At 55.3% G+C, this 20,182-nt stretch overlaps 1 protein-coding gene across 1 annotated transcript in view; it reads left to right on the top strand.

Annotated features, from left to right (window-relative positions):
• LOC128829282 (alpha-2-macroglobulin-like protein 1) overlaps positions 1–20,182 on the top strand; it is a 61,743-nt gene that overhangs the window by 13,782 nt on the left and 27,779 nt on the right. Inside the window, exons 10-16 of the mRNA XM_054014629.1 lie at positions 262–371; positions 4,525–4,689; positions 5,236–5,466; positions 10,472–10,535; positions 10,672–10,817; positions 13,785–13,934; positions 14,858–15,043. Of these exons, the coding sequence (XP_053870604.1) occupies positions 262–371; positions 4,525–4,689; positions 5,236–5,466; positions 10,472–10,535; positions 10,672–10,817; positions 13,785–13,934; positions 14,858–15,043 (1,052 nt within the window). The remainder of the gene's footprint in view (positions 1–261; positions 372–4,524; positions 4,690–5,235; positions 5,467–10,471; positions 10,536–10,671; positions 10,818–13,784; positions 13,935–14,857; positions 15,044–20,182) is intronic.

Below are 20,182 nucleotides of genomic sequence, written 5' to 3'. Positions count from 1 at the left end.
GTCAAGTGGCTGGTTTGGGATTAAGCCCCAGGGAAAGGTGGATCTACATTTTCTAGTTTCCAGATTCCCCAGGAAAATCCTTCTCTCACCCCATCCAAACCTCCCAAATTCTCCCCCAAATCACACCCTCCAGTCCATAGTGAGAGGGGGTAGAAATGGCTGCGCGGATTGTTATGGAGAGAAATGTGGGACGTAGCCTGAACTCTGGTGTCACTCCCAGCACCAGCACATTCCTCCTACTGTGCCTCCCTCTCCTGCTAGGGGTGGAGCTCAACGTGACCAAGAGCTGTGACATCATGTCTGAAATCGCTACGGTGACCTTTGAGGACGCTGACGCTACCTACAAGGCTGGAATCCCCTACACTGGCAAGGTACCGGGATTACCGGTGTGACAGAGTGGAATATGTCTGTACCAACTGTAAACTCCATTGGTGTTGACTGCTTGCCGGATGTGCTGCACTTCTGGTGCCCATGTGCCCCATTCACTGGAGATCGGATGCGTTAGCTGCGCTCTCCATGTGCTCAAGCCCCCTCTTACCGAGGGCACAATGGGGGTTGAGCAACCAGCCAACCCTCAGTTCCTTCTCACGGCCTCTGGCTGAGAGACAGAGCCAGCAGCAGTGTCCGGTCTCCTACTCCGCTGAAGTTTTTCTCTTGACGTTTTGTAAATAGTCATTTTGATAGTTAATAATTGTTACTGGAGATAGTGGCTTAGTTAGTTTAGCTGAACTCTCCTGTTTTAGGGAGGATTTCAGTCTTAGACTCCCTCTCCTCAGAGCAAAGAATGTCAGTTATACGTGTGGGGTGGGGGACTATCTAGCCTGGGAAGCAGGAACTCTGGAAAACACTTGGGGGTCGTGGTGGATAATCACCTGAACATGAGCTCCCAGTGCGATGCTGTGGCCAAAAGCGCTAATGCGACTCTGGGATGTATAAACAGGGGACTCTCGAGTCGGATACTCTGTATTTGGCAGGAGTGCAACTGATGCTGGAACCCCGTGTCCAGTTCTGGTGCCCACAATTCAACAAGGATATTAATAAATTGAAGAGGGTTCAGAGAAGAGCCCCAAGACTGGTGAAAGGATTAGACAAGATGCCTTATAGTGATAGACTCGAAGACCTCAATCTATTTAGCTTAAGAAAGAGAAGGTTAAAGAGTGACTTGTTTACAATTTGTAAATATTGGGGAACAAATATCCAATCTAGCAGAGAAAGGCCGAACACGATCCAATGGCTGGAAGTTGAAGGTACACAAATTGAAATGGAAATAAGGTGTAAATTTTTTATAGTGAGGGTAATTAATCAACAATTTACTGAGGTTCGTGGTGGATTCTCCGTCCCTGACAATTTGCAAATGAAGACGAGATGTTCTTCTAACAGGTCAGCTCTGGGAATTATTTTGGGGCAGGTCTCTGGCATGTGCTAGGCAGGAAGTCAGACTGGATCACTACAATGGTCCCTTCTACCCTTGGACTTTATGAATCCTGGTGCGGGGGGTGGGGCTCTGAGGTGAGCAGTTCCTGTCTTCTCCACGTACAATGGGGTTTTGCCCCCATGATTTAAATAATGTTCCTCGTATGGGTCTGCCATGTCTGGAATAACAGACACTCTAAGTGTCTGTATTGTCTGGGTTCACAGACACACATTAGAGAGCAGTGCAGGGACTTCAGAGCCCTCCCCAAACGGGCTGTGAAATCCAGAGAGACTAGACTGAAGGGATTTCTCCTGGAGAAGTCTAGGAGGCCAGGCTCAGTCCCTGAAGAGATGCAGGGTCCTCCTAGGAACGATCACCCTTGGGTAAAAAGTACCCTGGCAGCCATCTCTTCCGCCTCTAAGGCTGTGCCTGCCCCGGTTAGTGACCTCGAGTGTGATGGACGCCATCCTGCCAAGGAGCACGGGAGTAGATCTCCTCCTCAGGTGCCTGCTACGTCACCTCTTTCTGTGTCACTTGAGAAGGGCAGCTCGAGGCCAATCCCTGGTCCCTCTGGCGCCCAGAGAGCAGGAGTCCTGAGTCCTTGGTTCAGCTGCTGATTCATCCCTTCGCGCCCAGAGAGGATTTCACTTGGTGGTGGCCTCTCAGCACCACTGCTTGCGGCACAGTCATTGCTGCTGGTGCTGCTGCGGGTGCTTCCGGCACCACTGTTTGCCGCACCGACGCATCACGCCAGGAGCTCTCGCCTTCGTTGCACCGGGTGCCGCTCTCCTCAGTGCCTCTGCTACCCGCACCTGTGGCCCAGACGTCCCATTTCCTGCACTCAGCATCCATCGCACGGGTCCTCCCATGCCACTGCTGGCAGTGCTGGATCTCATTTTGTGTCCCGCACCGACAGGCACAGCACCAGACGATTGGACCGTTTCTGATCTCCCAGATGCCCTTTGTTGGCTCCTTGAGGCGCAATAGGGGAGATTTTAAAGTCCCCAGTAAGAAAAGCCATGTCTAGCAGTCAGGGTTACTGGCCTAGTGGGTGGGGGGAAGCAGTAGACTCGATATATCCTGTTTGTAGTAAGGCTTTTGACATCCTCATAAGCAAACTAGGGAAACGTGGTCTACGACGGGGTCTCAACCTTTTCCTTTCTGAGCCCCCCCACCCCAACATGCGGTAAAAACTCCACAGCCCACCTGTGCCACAGCAACCGGTTTTCTGCATATAAAAGCCAGAGCCGGCGTGAAGGGGTAGCAAGCAGGGCAGTTTCCCCATGTGGTGGGACTTCAGCTCTGTGCCCTGGGCCCCAGCATGTCCAACACTGTCCCCACTTGGTGGACCCCCTGAAACCTGCTCGTGGGCCTCCAGGAGGCCCTGGCCCCCTGGTTGAAAATCACTGTTGTAAATTAAATTACTGCAAGGTTGGTGCACAACTGATTGAAAAACCCATACTCAAGGGGTAGTTATCAATAGTTTGCTGGACTCTGGGAAGACGTGTCTAGTGGGATCCCACAGGGGTCAGTCCTGGGTCCAGTACTACTCAGTATTGTCATTAAAGACTTGGACAATGGACTGGAGAGTGTGCTTCTAAAATGTGTGGATGACACCACGCAGAGAGGGGTTCCTAGCACTTTGCAGGACAGGATTAGAATTCATAACGACTTTGAAAAATTAGCGAATTGGTCTGAAATCAACAAGATGAAATTAATTAAAGCGCAGTGTGAGGTACTACACTTAGGAAGGAGAAATCAAATGAACAGCTACAAAATGAGGAACACCTGGCCAGGTGATAGTGCTGCTGGAAACAATCTGGGAGTAATAGCCCCCAGTCCTCTGAGCGTCGCCGGTAGTGTCCGGCCCCTTCTCCTCTGGGCACTCACAGAATTACCAGGCCTGCTGCTCCCAAAGGACCAGTTCACCACAGCTTACTAGTTATATCTTACATCCCAGCTCCCAAGGGAGACATGCAGGGTGCAGGCACAACCAATGGACATTGGTGGCTAATGCATTCAGATCTCCGGTGCATGGGGCATACGCAGACCAGAAGTGGAGCACATATAGACACCACATCTCGAAGAACGCTAGTTACTAACAGGTAAGTACCTTCCCATTGTATGATGTGCTGTGCACACACCTAAATTTACCCAAGGCAGATTATCATATTGTATTCTGGACAGGTGCCCAGCCTAGAAATGGTGCGTGACACTTTGCTGAAGGACTGTCATGGAGAAGATCTCAAGATGGCAATCTAGCGCCATCAATTTTGATTTTCTCTCACTTACTGGCCCACCCCCACAGAACAATGTTATTGTTACCGCAGGTGGGGTGAGCACATCTGGGGGAGGGAGATGGAGTTTTCCAGCTGAGCACATAGCAGAAGGGTCTAGAGAGACTCTACTTAAGAAGGGGCGCTGCTCTGTGCAGCCGTGCCGACCATCACCACATGCCAGAAGGACTGGCTGGAGACAGACAAGGCGGGAGGGATTCTGCCCAGCCTGAACTGTTGACAAACTCCAGAGTCAGAGGCAGGGTGAGATCAGACTAGAGAAGGGTGCTCATCAGGACATTTGTTCTTTGGCAAAGATCTGTAACTCTTGAGCCGTCTAAGTGACTGTGGTTTAGAAATTCCTTTGTTAAGCCTGAGTTCCTTGCTTGTCTACCACATTGTCCCTAAGGGGTTAATCTTAAAGCCCAGCATGGCCACAGCCCAGATGGGACTCAGAGAGAATGTGTGTAAGCAAAGCAAGGAGGCTGGGAGATCTGAGTCCCTGGTTTCAGGGCCTGGGGGTGGCTGGATTGTAGAGTCCCACATCCCAAGGGAGGGCTCAGTCAAGGGATCAGACAACCTGTTACCCCTCAGTGCTCACCCCAGCACCCCCAGCTATTCCAGTCCTGCTGCAACTTCTTCCAAGATCTGCTAATGCCCCTCAGTCCTCACCACAACACCCCATCCCAGCCCTGGGCTTTCCCAGTGCATCTCAAGGCTGGATTGCATTGTCCCTTTCTGCTCCCCGTCAACTCTTTAGCCCCTAGTGGGTAACACTCTCCCAGGAGTCTGCGCCCCTGAGTTGTGTGTCTCCCCCTTTCTCTCCTGGCTCAGATGCTCCTGAAGGCGGCAGGTGGCTCTGCGCTGAAGAATGAGAAGGTGAAACTCTTTGTTAGCTATGGAGATAAGAATAAGAAGCAGACCTTTCGTACGGACGAGTCTGGCAGAGCCTCCTTCGAGCTGGACACCTCCGACTGGACCGGGACGGTCTCTCTGAGGGTAAGTGACGGGTCTCTGAGCCCCAGTGGGGCCCCTGCATTCCAGCCTGTTATTGATTCTGTGATCTTTGATGTTTATTACGGTGGTGCCTAAGGAGCAGCCAGGATCGGGGCCCCATGGTGCTGGGTGCTGCACACACTCAGCGTAGCAAACAGCCCTGCCCGAAGCGCCTGCAGACTGAATAGCCAGGACAGACGGTGGCAGGGTACAGGCACAGAACCGACCAGCAGAGCCAACAATGGGGTGATGCAAACGGCATCTTAGTGCCGCCACTTGTCTTCTCATTAATATTTGGGGTGGGGATTAGTTAGTTAGGAAGGTTGCCCCCTTCGGGCAGCTCAGCCCAGGAGCTGCCCCATTGCTGCTGTTGGGCTGCCCCATTCGAACCGCTGGGGTTTTCCATGTCACTCTTACGGACGCAGGGCGAGGGGCCATGGGGGTGAGCTCAGCCGGCAACATCAGAGCCTGCCCTGCCCCGGCTGCATTCCTGTCCTGTGCTGGGTGCTCTGCACCCCGGCGAACCCCATCGCTCTCTCTATCCCCCAGGGGCGCTTCAAGCAGGTGGCTCGCAGCTCTGTGTATGGGAGAGTCTCTCCCAGTTATCCAGATGCCCATCGTAACCTGGAGCCCTTCTACTCCAAGAGCCAGAGTTTCCTGAAGATCCGCTCGCTGGGAGGGGTGCTGCCCTGCGACCAGGCCCAGCAGCTCCAGGTGGATTATGTCATTGCTAGGGAGGTCCTGGGGAACGGGTCCAGGAGCCTGGATTTCATCTTCCTGGTGAGCCTGTCCTGAGAGACTAAAGCGTGTGTGTGTGTGTGAGAGAGAGAGAGAGAGAGAGAGAGAGCACAAGGTGCATGTGTGCGCACATCTATGAGCACGAGGTGCGGAATCAGCGCTGTAACCCCATAGCAGAGCAGTGGGGAATCAAACGATTCCTTTGAATTACAAGGGCCAGTCCTTTAGTGTCTGAAATGAAAAGTTTATTATAAGGAAAAAAGAAAGAACAAGAAGAGAGTTGTTAAATGGTAAAACAATCACATACAAACAGAGACTTCAAAGTCCACATATCAGGTTCTGAACAGTATTGGTGAGTTTGCTGGCTTGAAAGTCCCTCTGGAACAGATCCACAGCCTGGATGGGTCATTCAGTCCTTTGTTCAGAGCTTCATTTGTAGAAAAGTTACTCCAGAGGTAAGAAGCAGGACTGGAGACAAAATGGAGAAGATGCAGCTGCCCTTTATATTCCTTTTGCCATGTGGCTGGTACTTCCTTTGTCCCAAACACAAGCTGCACAGCACATGGCATGGAAAAGCCTTAGAGTTCTCTGTCCACCAGCCTGCCCCTATGTGCCTTGCTGACTCCTAAGGTGTAGCCCCTAGTTCCTTTCAATGGGCTCACTGTCGGGCTGATGACCCATGATGGGCCATCGAAAAGGCTCGGCAGTGCTGATGCCAATCTGTCTGGGGGTGTCACCCAGAACCACAGCCTGAGTTTTGAAATACAGATGTACCACACAGACCTAGAACACAATACAAAGGTGATACAAACATATAAACAAGATCCTCATGTCACGGAGTATTGGGGGACTCAGGGCCCTGCACCCCCGGCTTCCTGCGATTCACCATGACTCTCAGCCAGCCAGTAGAGCAGAAGGTTTATTTGGATGACAGGAATACAGTCCAAGACAGGTCTTGCAGGCACAGACAACAGGGCCCCCCCTCAGTTAGGTCCAGCTTGGGGTCCCAGGGCATGCCAGCCCACCCCCCTTTGGGGGGTCAGAGCCATCTCTGCCTCCCAGCCATCTCTCCAGCCTCCTTCCAGCCTGCTTCCAGCACTCTGCCTTCAGCGACCCCTCCCACAGCCGTTGTTCAGTTTCCCGGGCCCCGGAGTCACCTGACCTCCAATCCCCTCCTGGGTTCTCATGTTACAAGCTCAGGTATGTTCCCTTGGGCCGACTCCCATCCCCCGATGCAGACCATCCTAGTCACACTCCCCTGTCAGCATTCCCACACCCCAGCAAGAACAGTCCCAGTTCGTCACATCTCTCCCCCCTTCGAGACCGAACTGAGCAGGGTCACTTTAGCCAGTGACCTGGGGAAGTTCGAACCTACCCCCGTTCCCATGGATGCCCCTGCATCCCTCCAGTTCCTTGGTGGGAGTTACACCAGGCCCCTTCCGTTCCACGCCCCCCCTTAGGTCGGGGGTGCTTGATGGCACTCGCAGTTCGCATGTGGGAAGGTTTATGCGGCCTGTGCCCTTTTCCCACCCCCATACCTCTGGGGTTCCAACTGGGCTGTGGTCTTCTCCCAGCGCTCCAGTCTGGAGGTCTGTGCTTTGGGCTCTCTTGGTTTAGAGCCGCCCTTTTAACCTTGGCCACCCTCTGGAAAGGATCCTTTATGCTGGGCAAGGGTCCTAAAGCTGTTTTCCCCTTGTCCCAGGCCTTCCTCCCCCTCTGACAGGGGTCACAGGATCCGCAGTACTGTCGGACAGTAACAAAGACCCCAGGCCAGTAAAAGCTCCGTAGCAGCCTCTGCTGGGTACGCCAGGTTCCCTGGTGCCCTGAGAGGGGAATATCATGGGCCCGGCACAGCAGCTGGCGGCGATACTTCTGGGGTACCACCAGCTGCCTCCTGATCCCCCCTGACTCCATTTTCCCTGGGGGAGCCCATTCTCGGTACAGAAACCCCTTCTCCCACAGGAACCTTTTCCGGCCACCTCGTCCCATGGTCTGTACCGCATTGAGGTCGGCCAGGTCCCTTATCTTCTGCAAGGAGGGATCTCTCTGCAACTCAGCCTGGAACTCAGCAGCTGGGACAGGGATGGCCACCTGCTCTTTCTCGCCCGCTGGGTCTGAAGCTGCAGCCTCCCTGAGCCGTGTCCCTGGGCGTTCCCTCCCCACCAGGTTAGGGTCCTGCGCCTCAGGCAAGGCACCCCCCCCAAGGCCAGGGCGCAGGGCCCCTCGCCGGCTCTGACTGCGGGTCACAACCAGTGCCTTTTGGGGGTTGCTTGGCCAGTTCTCCAGGTCCCCCCCCATCAATACCTCAGTGGGCAAATATGGGTGTACCCCCACATCCTTGGGGCCCTCCTTGGCCCCCCACTTCAGGTGTACCCTTGCCACGGGCACTTTGACTGGTGTTCCGCCCACCCCCGTCAGGGTCAGGTAGGAGTTGGGCACCACCTGATCTGGGGCCACCACCTCGGGCCGGGCCAGCGTCACCTCTGCGCCCGTATCCCAGTATCCATTGACCTTCCTCCCATCCACCTCCAGGGGAACAAGGTACTCTCTCCGGAGGGACAGCCCCGCGCCCACCGTATAAACCAAAAACCCTGAGTCTGGGGCATCCAGCCCCCTAGAGGAGCTGGCCTGGGGCCCTTCTCTCTCTTGAGCAGTTGATAAGCTGCCAGCCCCTCTTGCGTGAGAAGCCTGCCCCTCGTCCGTCTGGGCCTCTACCAAGTTAACCCTATGCGGGTTCAGTCTGCTCAGTCTGTCCTTGAGCTTGGGGCACTGGGCCCGAACGTGGCCTCTTCGGCCGCAGTAATAGCAGCTCATGTCCTGTGGGTCCCCTCGAGCCGGTCGGTTGTCCCTGATGCTGGGCATTCCCCGTGGGAGGGGATTCCCCATATTCCCCCTTTGGGAGGTCCCAGGGTGACTCTCTCTCTGCATCGCGGCGGGCCTGTTCCTTTGGGGCTCCTCCCTGCCACCCCCTGACCGGCTCTTTACAAACTCATCAGCCAGCTGCCCGGCGTGTCGCGGGTTCTCTGGCTTTCTGTCCACCAACCACAGCCTCAGGTCGGATGGGCACCGCTCATACAGTTGCTCCAGTACCAGCAGTTTAATCAGGTCCTCCTTCGTCTGGGCCCCACCAGCCCACTTGCTGGCGTATCTTTCCATGCGGACGGCTAGTTGCAGATATGAGATCTCAGGGGTTTTATCTTGACTCCGGAACCTTTCCCGGTACATCTCAGGAGTCAGCCCAAACTCACGTAGCAGGGCCCTTTTGAATAGTTCGTAGTCCCCTTTCTCTGCCTCTCCCAGTTGGCGGTACAATGCCACGGCTTTGGGGTCCAGTAAGGGGGTAAGGACCCGGAGTCTGTCCGCGGGATCAACCCGGTGCAGCTCGCAGGCCGTCTCAAAGGCCTCCAGGAAGTCATCCATGTCCTCCCCCTCCTTGTATGGGGCCATGATGCACTTATCAAAGATCCGTGCATTCCTGGGTCCCCCCTCACTCACCGCAGCCGGGGGTTCACTGCCCTTCAATCTCGCCAGTTCCAGGTCATGCTGACGCTGTCTCTCATTCTCCTGTCTCTGTCTCTCTTCATGCTGACGCTGTCTCTCTTCACGCTGATGCTGTCTCTCTTCATGCTGTCTCTGTTGTTCATGATCCTCCAGCTCTCTCAGTTTTAGCTCTTTCTCCCATTCCAGCCAATTCCGCTCCCCGGATGCCGAACGTCGCCGGGAGGATCCTCTGCTGGCCGGCGAGCTTCGCCGGGAGGGTCCCCTGCTGGCCGGGGGGGCCACGGCGCCTTCGGTATTTGCTGGGCTCCTCCCCACCCTTCCCTTAGGCATAGGAAGGAGGGGTCTCGGGAAGCCCTCAGCAGCCGGCTGACCACTCCCAGCTGGGACAGACACTGGGGCCTGCGCTGCATTTGCCAGGCTGCTTCCCTGAGACACAGGGATCAGTTCATTCGCGCGATCTTCCTCCTCCAGCCGGGCAATGAGCTGTGCTTTGGTGAGCCTCCCAATGCGCAGCCGCCTCTGCTTGCACAGCTCCACCAGGTCGCTCTTAAGCCGCTTGGCATACATCTTCCTGCTGGCCACTCACCGGCCTGTGTGCTCACAGCTCCCCACAGTTCCCAGGGGGACCCCTAGTGTGCCAGCTCTTCTCGAGATCACCACCTCTCTGCCAGGGTCGAGCTGCAGACTCCTCCGCCCCTGGGACCACTCGCTGCGATCCCCCCGGGGGACCCTGTTACTGCAAAAGTCCTTCTCGCTGGTCACACACTCCCAGGGGTAATAACCGTCTCTCTCCCACTCTTCAGCCAGCCTGGTCCCCGTCAATCCCCCTTCGTTTTACTGCTCCCCAGTCACTTACTGCAGGAAGCGCCGTCCACGGGATGCAGTAGATCCCACCTCTGCCACCAGTTGTCACGGAGTATTGGGGGACTCAGGGCCCTGCACCCCCGGCTTCCTGCGATTCACCATGACTCTCAGCCAGCCAGTAGAGCAGAAGGTTTATTTGGATGACAGAAATACAGTCCAAGACAGGTCTTGCAGGCACAGACAACAGGGCCCCCCCCTCAGTTAGGTCCAGCTTGGGGTCCCAGGGCATGCCAGCCCACCCCCCTTTGGGGGGTCAGAGCCATCTCTGCCTCCCAGCCATCTCTCCAGCCTCCTTCCAGCCTGCTTCCAGCACTCTGCCTTCAGCGACCCCTCCCACAGCCTTTGTTCAGTTTCCCGGGCCCCAGAGTCACCTGACCTCCAATCCCCTCCTGGGTTCTCATGTTACAAGCTCAGGTATGTTCCCTTGGGCCGACTCCCATCCCCCGATGCAGACCATCCTAGTCACACTCCCCTGTCAGCATTCCCACACCCCAGCAAGAACAGTCCCAGTTCGTCACACCTCATACTTGGCAAATCGCACCATTTTCACAGACACCTTCCATGGCATATCTGGTCAGATTCCCTGCAATTTTATAATGTTGGTATCAACAATACCATAAAGTGTCTCCCAGACTCCACACAGCGTCACACAGCTCAGTGACGCCCGTCTCCTCCTCCACAGGTCGTGGCCAAGGGAGCCATCGCCAGGATCCTCCACAAGGGGCTGGACCTCAGGGAGGGGGCTGGTAAGTGTGGGGGGAGGGGTCTGTGGAGATGGGGGCGCCCAGGGTGTGACTGGGGATTGAGCCCCTTGAGCTGGGCCGGGCTGGGGGAGGGGGCTCTGCTGGCTGGGCCTGACTGAGTGTTTCCCACCGTCCCTAGGGCTGAAGGGCTCCTTCTCTGTCGAGCTGCCCGTCGGCTCTGAGCTGGCGCCCACTGCCACGGTGCTGGGTTACACGGTGCTGCCCGATGGCGAGATGGCTGCCGACCGCGCCCAGCTGCGCATGGCCAAGTGCCTCCTGAACAAGGTGAGCCTGGGGCTCGGGCGCAGGAGCCTCTGGGGTCGGGGAATCTCTCCCTGCCCCATAACAGGAGCCCTGAGCAGGGGCATCGCTGGGTTCCCCCAGCCCCTCCCTTCCCCGGCCTTCCAGCAACACCAGGGTCGTTGCGGTAGTGCCAGCTCTGGTGAATTGATCACTAGCCATTTCGCCCCCGCCTGCAGGCATTCCCGCGGTGACGGGAAGAGCTCCGGCCCCCGCACAATGGAGGAGCAGGTGCCTGCCCTCCCCCCTCCCATTCCGTTCTCCCTGACCCCAGCAAGTACCTGCTCCCCCAAACCCTTCCTGCCTCCCCCAGCCGATCCTGCTTCCCCCGTGGACTCAGCCTCTCACTCCGGGCCCAGCAGGTACCTGCTGCCTGCCTGTCCCACCCCTCGCCTCCCTGTCCCCAGCTCCCCAGAGCTCCTGCTTCTGTCCCTCCCATCCCACTGACCAGGACCCGGACCCTCCCCGGCCCCCTCTGGGCTCCCTGGCAGGTACCTGCTGCCTTGAGCCCTCCCCACTCCACAGTCTCTGCAGCCACTTGCTCCTCCAACCCCCCAGAACTTCTGCCACCTCAACCCTACCCACTGCCCATCCTCCAACCTGTGCCTGCCCCTTTTCACCCTGGGAGATTCCTGGGGCAGGGGGCAGGATATGATGGTCTGAGCCCCCTTCCCCTCTGGAGGCCTGCGGGGGTGGCCAGCTGGCCATATTTCTTTAGAGGGTTTCTAAGGGGGCCGACCCCCCCTGGGCAGTTCTGTGCATGTCCAGACACACTGCGGGAGGGGGCAGGGGGAGCGGAGAAGCCAGAGGACAGACTGCAGCCCAGGGCTTTGTCCTCATCAAGAATCTCAGGACTTTTCGGGGGTCTGCCTCATGAGTTTTGTCTGTGAGGCTGGCTATCCTATTGTATCCGTACCTCCCTGCACCTCCTATCTCCCACCCACTCCCCCTGGGGTGTCTATGAATAACTGCAGCTCCCTGAGCTGTCTCATGGGGGCGCTGAATGAGCCTGGGCTGCCTCAACCCCCCACGCCCAGCACCGACTCCCAAAGCGCCAACCCTTCAGCCAGCGGGGCCTGGGGCCAGAGTGACACTCAGTGCCTGCCCCCCTCGCCTGGGCCTGTCTCCTTCTGCCCCTGCGGGGGTGTGATACATGAAGTGGAGGGGGTGGGGGGAGTAGCTCTCTTTGATAGACACCCAGCCAGCCAGTTAGCTGTAAAATCCCTCTTGGTCTGTTCTCTGCTTGCTTGACCTGTAAAGGGTTAACAAGCCCACAGGTAAAAGACAAGGAGTGGGCACCTGACCAAAAGAGCCAATGGGAAGGTAGAACTTTTTAAAATTGGGAAAGAAACTTTCCTTTTGTTTGTTGTTCTGGGCTGCAGGGCCGGAGCAGCAATGCTATAAGCAGCTTAAGCCAGGTGTGATTATAGATGATCAATTCATACCTCGAATCTACTTATTGGAAGCCTCAGTTATATAAGTAATATTAGGGAATGTCGAAAAAGAAACGATCAGGGTTATTTCTTTTATTTCTTATTGACTTGTGGACTTCTCTGTGCTAACCCCAGATGCTTTTGTTTGCTTGTAACTGTCACGGACTCACAGATCATTCCCACTCTGGGCCCCGTGCGGTCCGTGGGGGGGGTGCCCCTTTCAGTGAGACAGCCCTTCTCGGGGGTCCACTCTCTCTTGGGGTCAGGCCCCTCCACCTCCTGGAGCCGCACCTCTCTGAGCCTTAGCACATCCGTTTCTCGCCGTGGGCCCCCTCAGAGAGTCCACTCGCTCTGGACCCTCAGGGCCTCCACCCCCCGAAGGGGTTGATGCAACCCTGTTCTCTAGACTGGAGTGAATCCCAGCCAGCATAAAACAAGAGGGTTTATTGAGCGTTGAACACAGCACAGGAAACTCTCTGACCCTCAGGCCTGGCCTCCCTCAGCACAGCACATCCCAGTCTCCCTGCATCCAGGCGGGCTCTGCCTGCTCCCCCTCTCCAGCCCTGACCCCCCCCACTGCCCAGCTGGGCATCTGATATCCCCTGCCCCAAGCCCCGCCTCTGTCCATTGTCTTCTCTCCAGGTAAACAGGGTTGTAAACTGGGGCCTCCTCTCCTCCCTTCTGTCCTCTGGCTGGAACCGGCTGGTTAGGTCACTGCGTCCTCACTCTGCAGCCCATTGTCCTCCCACTGGCCAGAACCGGCTGCAACTCCTGAGCTGGGTCTCCGGGTCGGGGTCTCAGGTCACCGGTCGCTGGGGTATCCATCCTCCAGACCATTGGCTGGGTTTCCAAGTTCCCTCTCCGGTCCTCTGTAACAACAAACTCCATCTCCCCTCCCCTCGTTAAACCAGTAACACCCAGTGAAACTGAGTCCCACCCCCTCCATTGAAACCCCACAGAAAACAAGAAAACCCCCCACTTCGTCACAGTAACCATTAAGCTGAACCCCCAAGAAAGCTATTTTGGGTGCTTGATCTTTGGAATTGCTCTTTTAAAATCTAGCAAAAGCCTAAATTCCAGATGTATTTTCTTCCTTTTTGTTTTTAATAAAATTTCCCTTTTTAAAGAACAGGATTGGATTTTTGGTGTCCTAAGAGGTTTGTGTATGTTGTTTGATTAGCTGGTAGCCACAGCTAATTTCCTTTGTTTTCTTTCTCAGCTCTTCCCTGGGGGGGAGAGGGCTTGAGGGTACCCCACAGGGAGGAATTCCCAAGTGCTCCTTCCTGGGTTCAAAGGGTTTTTTTTTTTTTTTTTTGCATTTGGGTGGTGGCAGCATTTACTAAGCTAAGGTCAGAGAGAAGCTGTAACCTTGGGAGTTTAATACAAGCCTGGAGAGGCCAAGAATTAATTTTTAGAATCCTTGTGGGCCCCACTTCTGCACTCGGAGTGCCAGAGCGGGGATTCAGCCTTGACAAGGGGTCTCTTTCCCCCTCCCCTGTGACGTGCTGTGCCTCGCCAGGTGAAGCTGGCCTTCTCACAGGACCGGGCCCTGCCAGGCTCAGAGCTCCAGCTGTGGGTGCAGGCTGCCCCCGGGTCCCTGTGCGCCGTCCGCGCCGTGGATGAGAGCGTGCTGCTCATGAAGCCCGAGGCCGAGCTCAGCGTCGACACTGTGAGTCCAGAGCAGCTCAGCCGTGCGCCCGGACCTTCCCCCGACGAGTCCTCCCCCATGCAGGGAGGGGCGATGCATGGCCGCTGGGGGACACCCCTCGAGGCCACCTCTCCCCGTCTGAGGGCTGCTCCAATGGCACTTGACAGCCCCTAACTCAGGGGGGTCCCCTCTTGCCTTGCCTGTTCTCCCATCAGCCCTTGCAGTGCCCCCCTCCCAGCACCCCTCACCACGGCTCCGGCTGGGAACATGGAGCTCGGAGCTGAGATAATGGCCAGGGTAACCGGAGCTCTCTCTCCAGGGCAGAGCTGGTCCCCAGGGGCAGGGGCAGGAGAATTCCCTGCCCCCATGTACAGCAGGTGACAACTGGCCAGGTGCATTGTGGGAGTTGTCCCTGCCCGGGTGATGATACAGAATTGCACTCGGCCCGTCGCTGGCGCCTGCCATCCAGGGGCTCACGGGCTCTGTACACGGCGAGTGGAGCCTCCCAAAGCCCCGTGGGGCAGCAGGAGACGGGACTCGATGGGCCAGAGGCTGAGTCACGTGTCCCTGTGAGCCATGGTCCCAGGGCCAGACCCCAACGCAGTCCCTCTGTGATCCGGACAGAGAGGGGGAGGGGTGCTAAGAGCCATTCGCTGCCCCATGGAGAGAAGGGACACCTGCCCTTCCCCCCCCAGGTTCTCCCAGGGCATTGGGAGCACGGGTCCCTCTACTAGGGCTGGGGGGGGAGCTGCAGGGACAAACGCCCATGTAGGGGATGGGGCTGGGTGCTGGGCAGGGTGGGGGAGGTGTCCAGGCTAGAGATGAGGCTGGGGCGAAAGCGGAGGTTTGTGGGGTGATGTGTTAGTGGGAGGAGGGGCAGGAGCTGGCTCTGGAGTAGCTCGTGTCTTGGTTTCATGGCTGATGTTGTCTGTGTTTGTCTTTAGGTCTATAACTTGCTCCCCAATTTTCCCAGAGGAGACTATCCCGATGCAGTGCGAGAGCCTGAGTCATGTGATGATCCGCCCCAGGCTCCAGTTCCTCACTGCCGTGGCTTAGGTGGCCAGTGGAGGTGTCGCAGAGGGACTAGCAGCCAGACTCCCCCTCGGCATGACACCTACAGCCTGTTTAAGGTAGGGTTGGGCCTGGCCAGGCCTCACACTCCTCTGTAGCCCGAAAGGACTAAACTGGCTCCGATGTGGCCAGAGCTGCTGGCATCCAGGGGTGAATCCCACCAAATGGTCCAGCCTGTTCTAATGAATCCCCAGGGATGCTCCTAGCAAACCCGGGCCTGGGATACACCTCCCCAACCACCTTCAGACATGGCCCAGGCCCTGGGACAAATCCCCGGGGTATCCAGGGAGCAGGAACGCCCCATCCCGCCCCACTCCTGGGCACAGGGGTATTACCTGCAGGGCTGGCAGCGCCACCTCCAGTTACGGTTCTCTGGCACTTCCCGTTATAAATTTTCAGTTCATGTAACGTTGTCAGACTGAAATGTTTAGGGCTGAAATTTCCCCAGCCAAGGGTCGGTCTCAGGCTGAACTTTCTGAGGTGTTTCAGCTAACACACCTCAGCAGTTGCTCAGAAGGGGAGGTGGGGAAAATACTCAGTTTTCCCATGATAAAACAAAGCTGTTTAATTGAGAAGCTCCCTTCCTGGGAGCAGAGACTTGACTCTAGGCCAGGAGGTCTCCCTGGGGTCAGGGAGGTGCCCTTTGCCTTTCCCATGACATGCAGTCCCCATTTGGCTGCATGGGAAGCTCCTGGGAATGGCAGGACCCACATACCCAGCAGAGGCTTGGAGTTTGGCAGCATTATTCTGCGAGGAATTGCTCTGCACCGCGCCTGCTCCATCCCCTCCTACGTGCCGACCGGCCTGCGCGCGCCTTCGCCACAGAGCGACTGAGCCTGCTCCAGCCTGGGGCCCCAGGGGCAGATCAGAATTTTCCTGAAATGACTCCTCCAGCCAGTAGGACCTGAGGTGCCACTGGGTGTGGGAACGGAGCATCTGGAGATGGTGCCTCTGGTGCTCCCAGTGCTCCCCTGCCCATCCCAGGCAGCCTGGAGGAGGAGGAAGCCACCTGAGTGAAATGTGCAGAGGGGGCAAGGAGTGGGTGGGGGGATGGGTGCAGAGGGGTAAGGATGGGGTTGGGTGTTGTCAGGGTTCCCTCCCCACTCTGAACTCTGGGGTACAGATGTGGGGACCCGCCAGAAATACCCCCTAAGCTTATTTCTACCAGCTTAGGTTCAAAACTTCCCCAAGGCACAAATCCTTTCCTTGTCCTTGGACTGTATTGATGCCACCACCAAGTGAGTTAGACAAAGATTCAGGAAAAGGACACTTGTAGTTCCTGTTTCCCCACAATATCCCCCCAAGCCCCTTCACCCTCTTTCCTGGGGAGCCTTGACAATAATCTACCAACCAATAGATTAACCAAGTGAGCACAGACCAGACCCTTGGGTTTTTAGGACACAAAACCAATTGGGTTTTTAAAAGAAGAACTTTATTATAAAGAAAAAAGTAAAAGAAGCACCTCTGTAAAATCAGGATGGAAGGTAATTTTACAGGGTAATAAAAAGAGTTAAAACACAGAGGATTCCCCTCTAGGCTCAACTTCAAAGTTAGAGAAAACAGGAATAAACCTCCCTCTTAGCACAGGGAAAATTCACAAGCTAAAACAAAAGATAATCTAACTCATTTCCTTGCTATTACTTACAATGTTTGTAATCTTAGATGCTTATTTCAGGTAGGGTTTTAGGAGATGTTTTCTCCTGCCCTGGTCTCTCTCTGTCCGAGAGAGAACAACAAAAAGAGCACAAACAAAAACCTCCTCCCACAGATTTGAAAGTATCTTCTTCCCTTATTGGTCCTTTTGGTCAGGTGCCAAGCAGGTTATTTGAGCTTCTTAACTCCTTACAGGTAAAGAAGGGATTTTATGCTACCCTTCGCTGCATGTTTATGACATGCCGCCCAAATCACAGATGGTGCTGGGCAGCCTGTTCCACACCGTCTGTGATTTCTTCCTGGAGCTCTAGGGGAAAACAGAGTTAATAAGACACATGTGCCTCTAGATATACTACTGAGTATATAAAAACTAACAATAGGAGGTTGTGGAATCTCCAGGGAGGTTGTGGAATCTCCATCTCTGGAGATATTTAAGAGTAGGTTAATAAATGTCTATCAGGGATGATCTAGACAGTATTTGGTCCTGCCATGAGGGCAGGGGACTGGACTCGATGACCTGTCGAGGTCCCTTCCAGTCCTAGAATCTATGAATCTATGAATGAATATTTTCCACATTTCAAGGACAATTTTAACCAGTTGATTCTGGGAAACTTTCCCGGGAGAGTGCATCAGCCACTTTGTTAGAAGCTCCTGAAATGTGTTGTATTTCAAAATCTAAATCTTGGAGAGCTAAACTCCACCGAAGAAGATTTTTGTTATTTTCCTTGACGGTATGAAGCCACTTCAGTGCAGCATGGTCGGTTTGCAGGTGGAAATGCCGTCCCCAAACGTATGGGCGTAGCTTTTCCAGAGTGTACACAATGGCATAACATTCCTTTTCAGTGATTGACCAGTGGCTTTCCCTCTCAGACAGTTTTTTGCTGAGAAACATGACAGGATGGAATTCTTGATCCGGTCCTTCCTGCACTAAAACTGCTCCCATACCACGCTTGGACGCATCTGTGGTTACTGGGAAAGGGTTGTCAAAGTCTGAGGCCCTTAGCACGGGGTCAGACATGAGTGTCACTTTAAGCTGGTTAAAGGCCTTTTGACACTCTTCAGTCCACTGAACTGCATTGTTTCTTTTTGGTCAGGTCTGTCAGTGTGGGACGTAGGTGGGGTCTTGGGCTGCCCCCGGTGGTAAGGTGTTGTTTCAGGTTGCTCCTTCTGATGTCTGCTCCAACTGCTGCTAGCTTTTTTCTTTTCCGCCACCTCCACCCATTTGGTTCCGATCTCCCCCACCTCGATTACAGTTTTGGGCTTCCTATCTAGGATGTACCTTTCTATTTCCACAGGAACACCCTCTAAGAACTACTTCCATTCTTCTTCGAGTGATTGCTCATATCAATTCCAGTTAGGTGTGTGCGCGCGCCGCATGCACGGATGTTGGAAACTTTTTCCCTAGCAGCTACCCGTCGGGCTGGCTGGGGAGCCCCCTGGAGTGGCGCTGATATGGCGTTGTATATAAGACTCTGCCGGCCCGACCCCCCCTTCAGTTCCTTCTTACCGCCCGTGATGGTTGTTGGAACAGTGGTCTCTTGTCTCCTCAAGTGCTCCACTAATCCCTAGCTTTCTCTTATCTTAATTGTTAGTTAATTGTTAATAGTTAGTGTTAAGTGTTTTCTCTATAGCGTTAAGTGTAGTTTAGTAGTTGAGGGCAGTTCCCCATTCAATGACTGCCCTGCAGGGCTCTGGGGTATGCCGTCCCAGGGCTTCAAGCCTTGCAAGTCTTGCAACAAGCCCATGCCTACGGGCGACCCCCACGACTCCTGTCTCAGGTGTCTGGGGGAGAGCCATCAGGCTGAGAAGTGTAAAATCTGTAAGGCATTCAAGCCCCGGACAAAAAAAGAAAGGGAAATTCGACTCAAGCAACTCCTTATGGAGTCTGCTTTGCCGCCCTCTCAAGACGCGGGCCTGAGTACCTCGGTGCACCGTGCTCCACCAGAGGTACCGTCTACAGCACCACAGAAGTTCCTGCGCTCATCTCAGGACCGACGATCTCCTGGGCCCTAAAAACGCCCACCTCGGCACCACTCCCATTTCCTGGTGGCTAGGAAGAAGCAATCCTTGGGAGGACCCCCTGTTAGGGCCAAAGCTGTTGTTCTGGCCCCGACCGAGCAAGCCTTGAACCAGGCCTCTAAGCAGGACAAGGTCGCTAGGCCCCAGTCTGCTCACGCCAGCCCCGCACAAGGGACCGTGCAAGTGGAAGAGATTACATTACCTTCCACCCCGGATACCTTCGAGGCTGCCAGAGGGCTCATTGAAATGACGGCTCCAGTGCCCCCGGTCCCAGCACCAGCTCCGACACGAGTTCTGGTACCATCCAAGGGTAAACTGGCGATGTTCAGACTGGAAGCCCTCAGACCAGCATCTCCATGCTGTGAAGAAGTGGGACTGTTCTTAATGTTTCCTCTGAATACTGTGTGGGTGCCTCAGTTTCCCCTATGCATTTCTTAAGTCTCCAGTGTGCATAAATGGCCAACACCCTGTATCCTGGCAACAAATGGCTGGGGCCATTCCCCCCTGCAAGGGAATAGCTAAAAGGGAACAAAGAGATCAGGTGACCACCTGGCCCGGGAAAGAGAAAAAGGCCAGAAAGGAGGGGCTGGAAGGGGTTTCAGTTTGGAGCTGGCTGTGGACAGGAAGTGAGGGCAGATGGGGTTGTCTGGCTTGCTGGGCCCCAGAATGGACCCGGCTGAGGGGTCCTGTTCTCTGTACCTACGGAGGTTCTGACGTGAGGGCTCTGATTTCAGAAACATGCCTTGCTGAAGTGATGGCTACAAGGAAGGCAGTCTTACAAGATAGGTAAAGGAGTGAGCAGGTAGCCATTGGCTCGAATGGGGGCCCTGTGAGCCTAGAGGGAACCAGGTTAAGGTCCCACGCCGGAACCGGTTGACGCAGCTGTGGGTATAGGCTAGGGTTACCATACGTCCGGATTTTCCCAGACACGTCTGGCTTTTTGGGCCTCAAATCCCCGTCCAGGGGGAAATCCCAAAAAGCTGAACATGTCCGGGAAAATAGGGAGGGAGGGGCCGGCGGTACCCTTAGGTCCTAAGCTGCACGCTACGCGACAAGATCAACGTATGCACTCTTTGGACGTGCGCAGGGCCCTCGCGTTCTATATCGAGCGTACGAAGCCATTTAGAAGGATGACTCAACTCTTCGTTGCACTGGCTGACCGGATGAAAGGCCTGCCGGTCTCCACGCAACCTATTTCCTCTTGGATCACATCCTGTGTTTGTGCTTGCTACGACTTGGCCGGTGTTCCGACACCGCGCCTCACCGCCCACTCGACGAGGGCTCAAGCCTCCTCGACCACCTTCCTGGCTCAGGTCCCGATCCATGAGATCTGTAGAGCGGCGATTTGGTCATCTGTTCATACCTTTGCCACTCACTACACGTTAGTACAGCAATCTAGAGATGATGCTGCGTTTGGATCAGCGGTTCTGCACTCAGCGATGTCTCACTCTAACCCCACCACCTAGGTAAGGCTTGGTAGTCACCTAATTGGAATCGATATGAGCAAGCACTCGAAGAAGAAAAAA

Source organism: Malaclemys terrapin, chromosome 25, assembly GCF_027887155.1.
Source record: "Malaclemys terrapin pileata isolate rMalTer1 chromosome 25, rMalTer1.hap1, whole genome shotgun sequence".
Classification (NCBI taxonomy): domain Eukaryota; kingdom Metazoa; phylum Chordata; order Testudines; family Emydidae; genus Malaclemys; species Malaclemys terrapin.
This window is presented reverse-complemented; position numbering and strand designations above follow the sequence as displayed.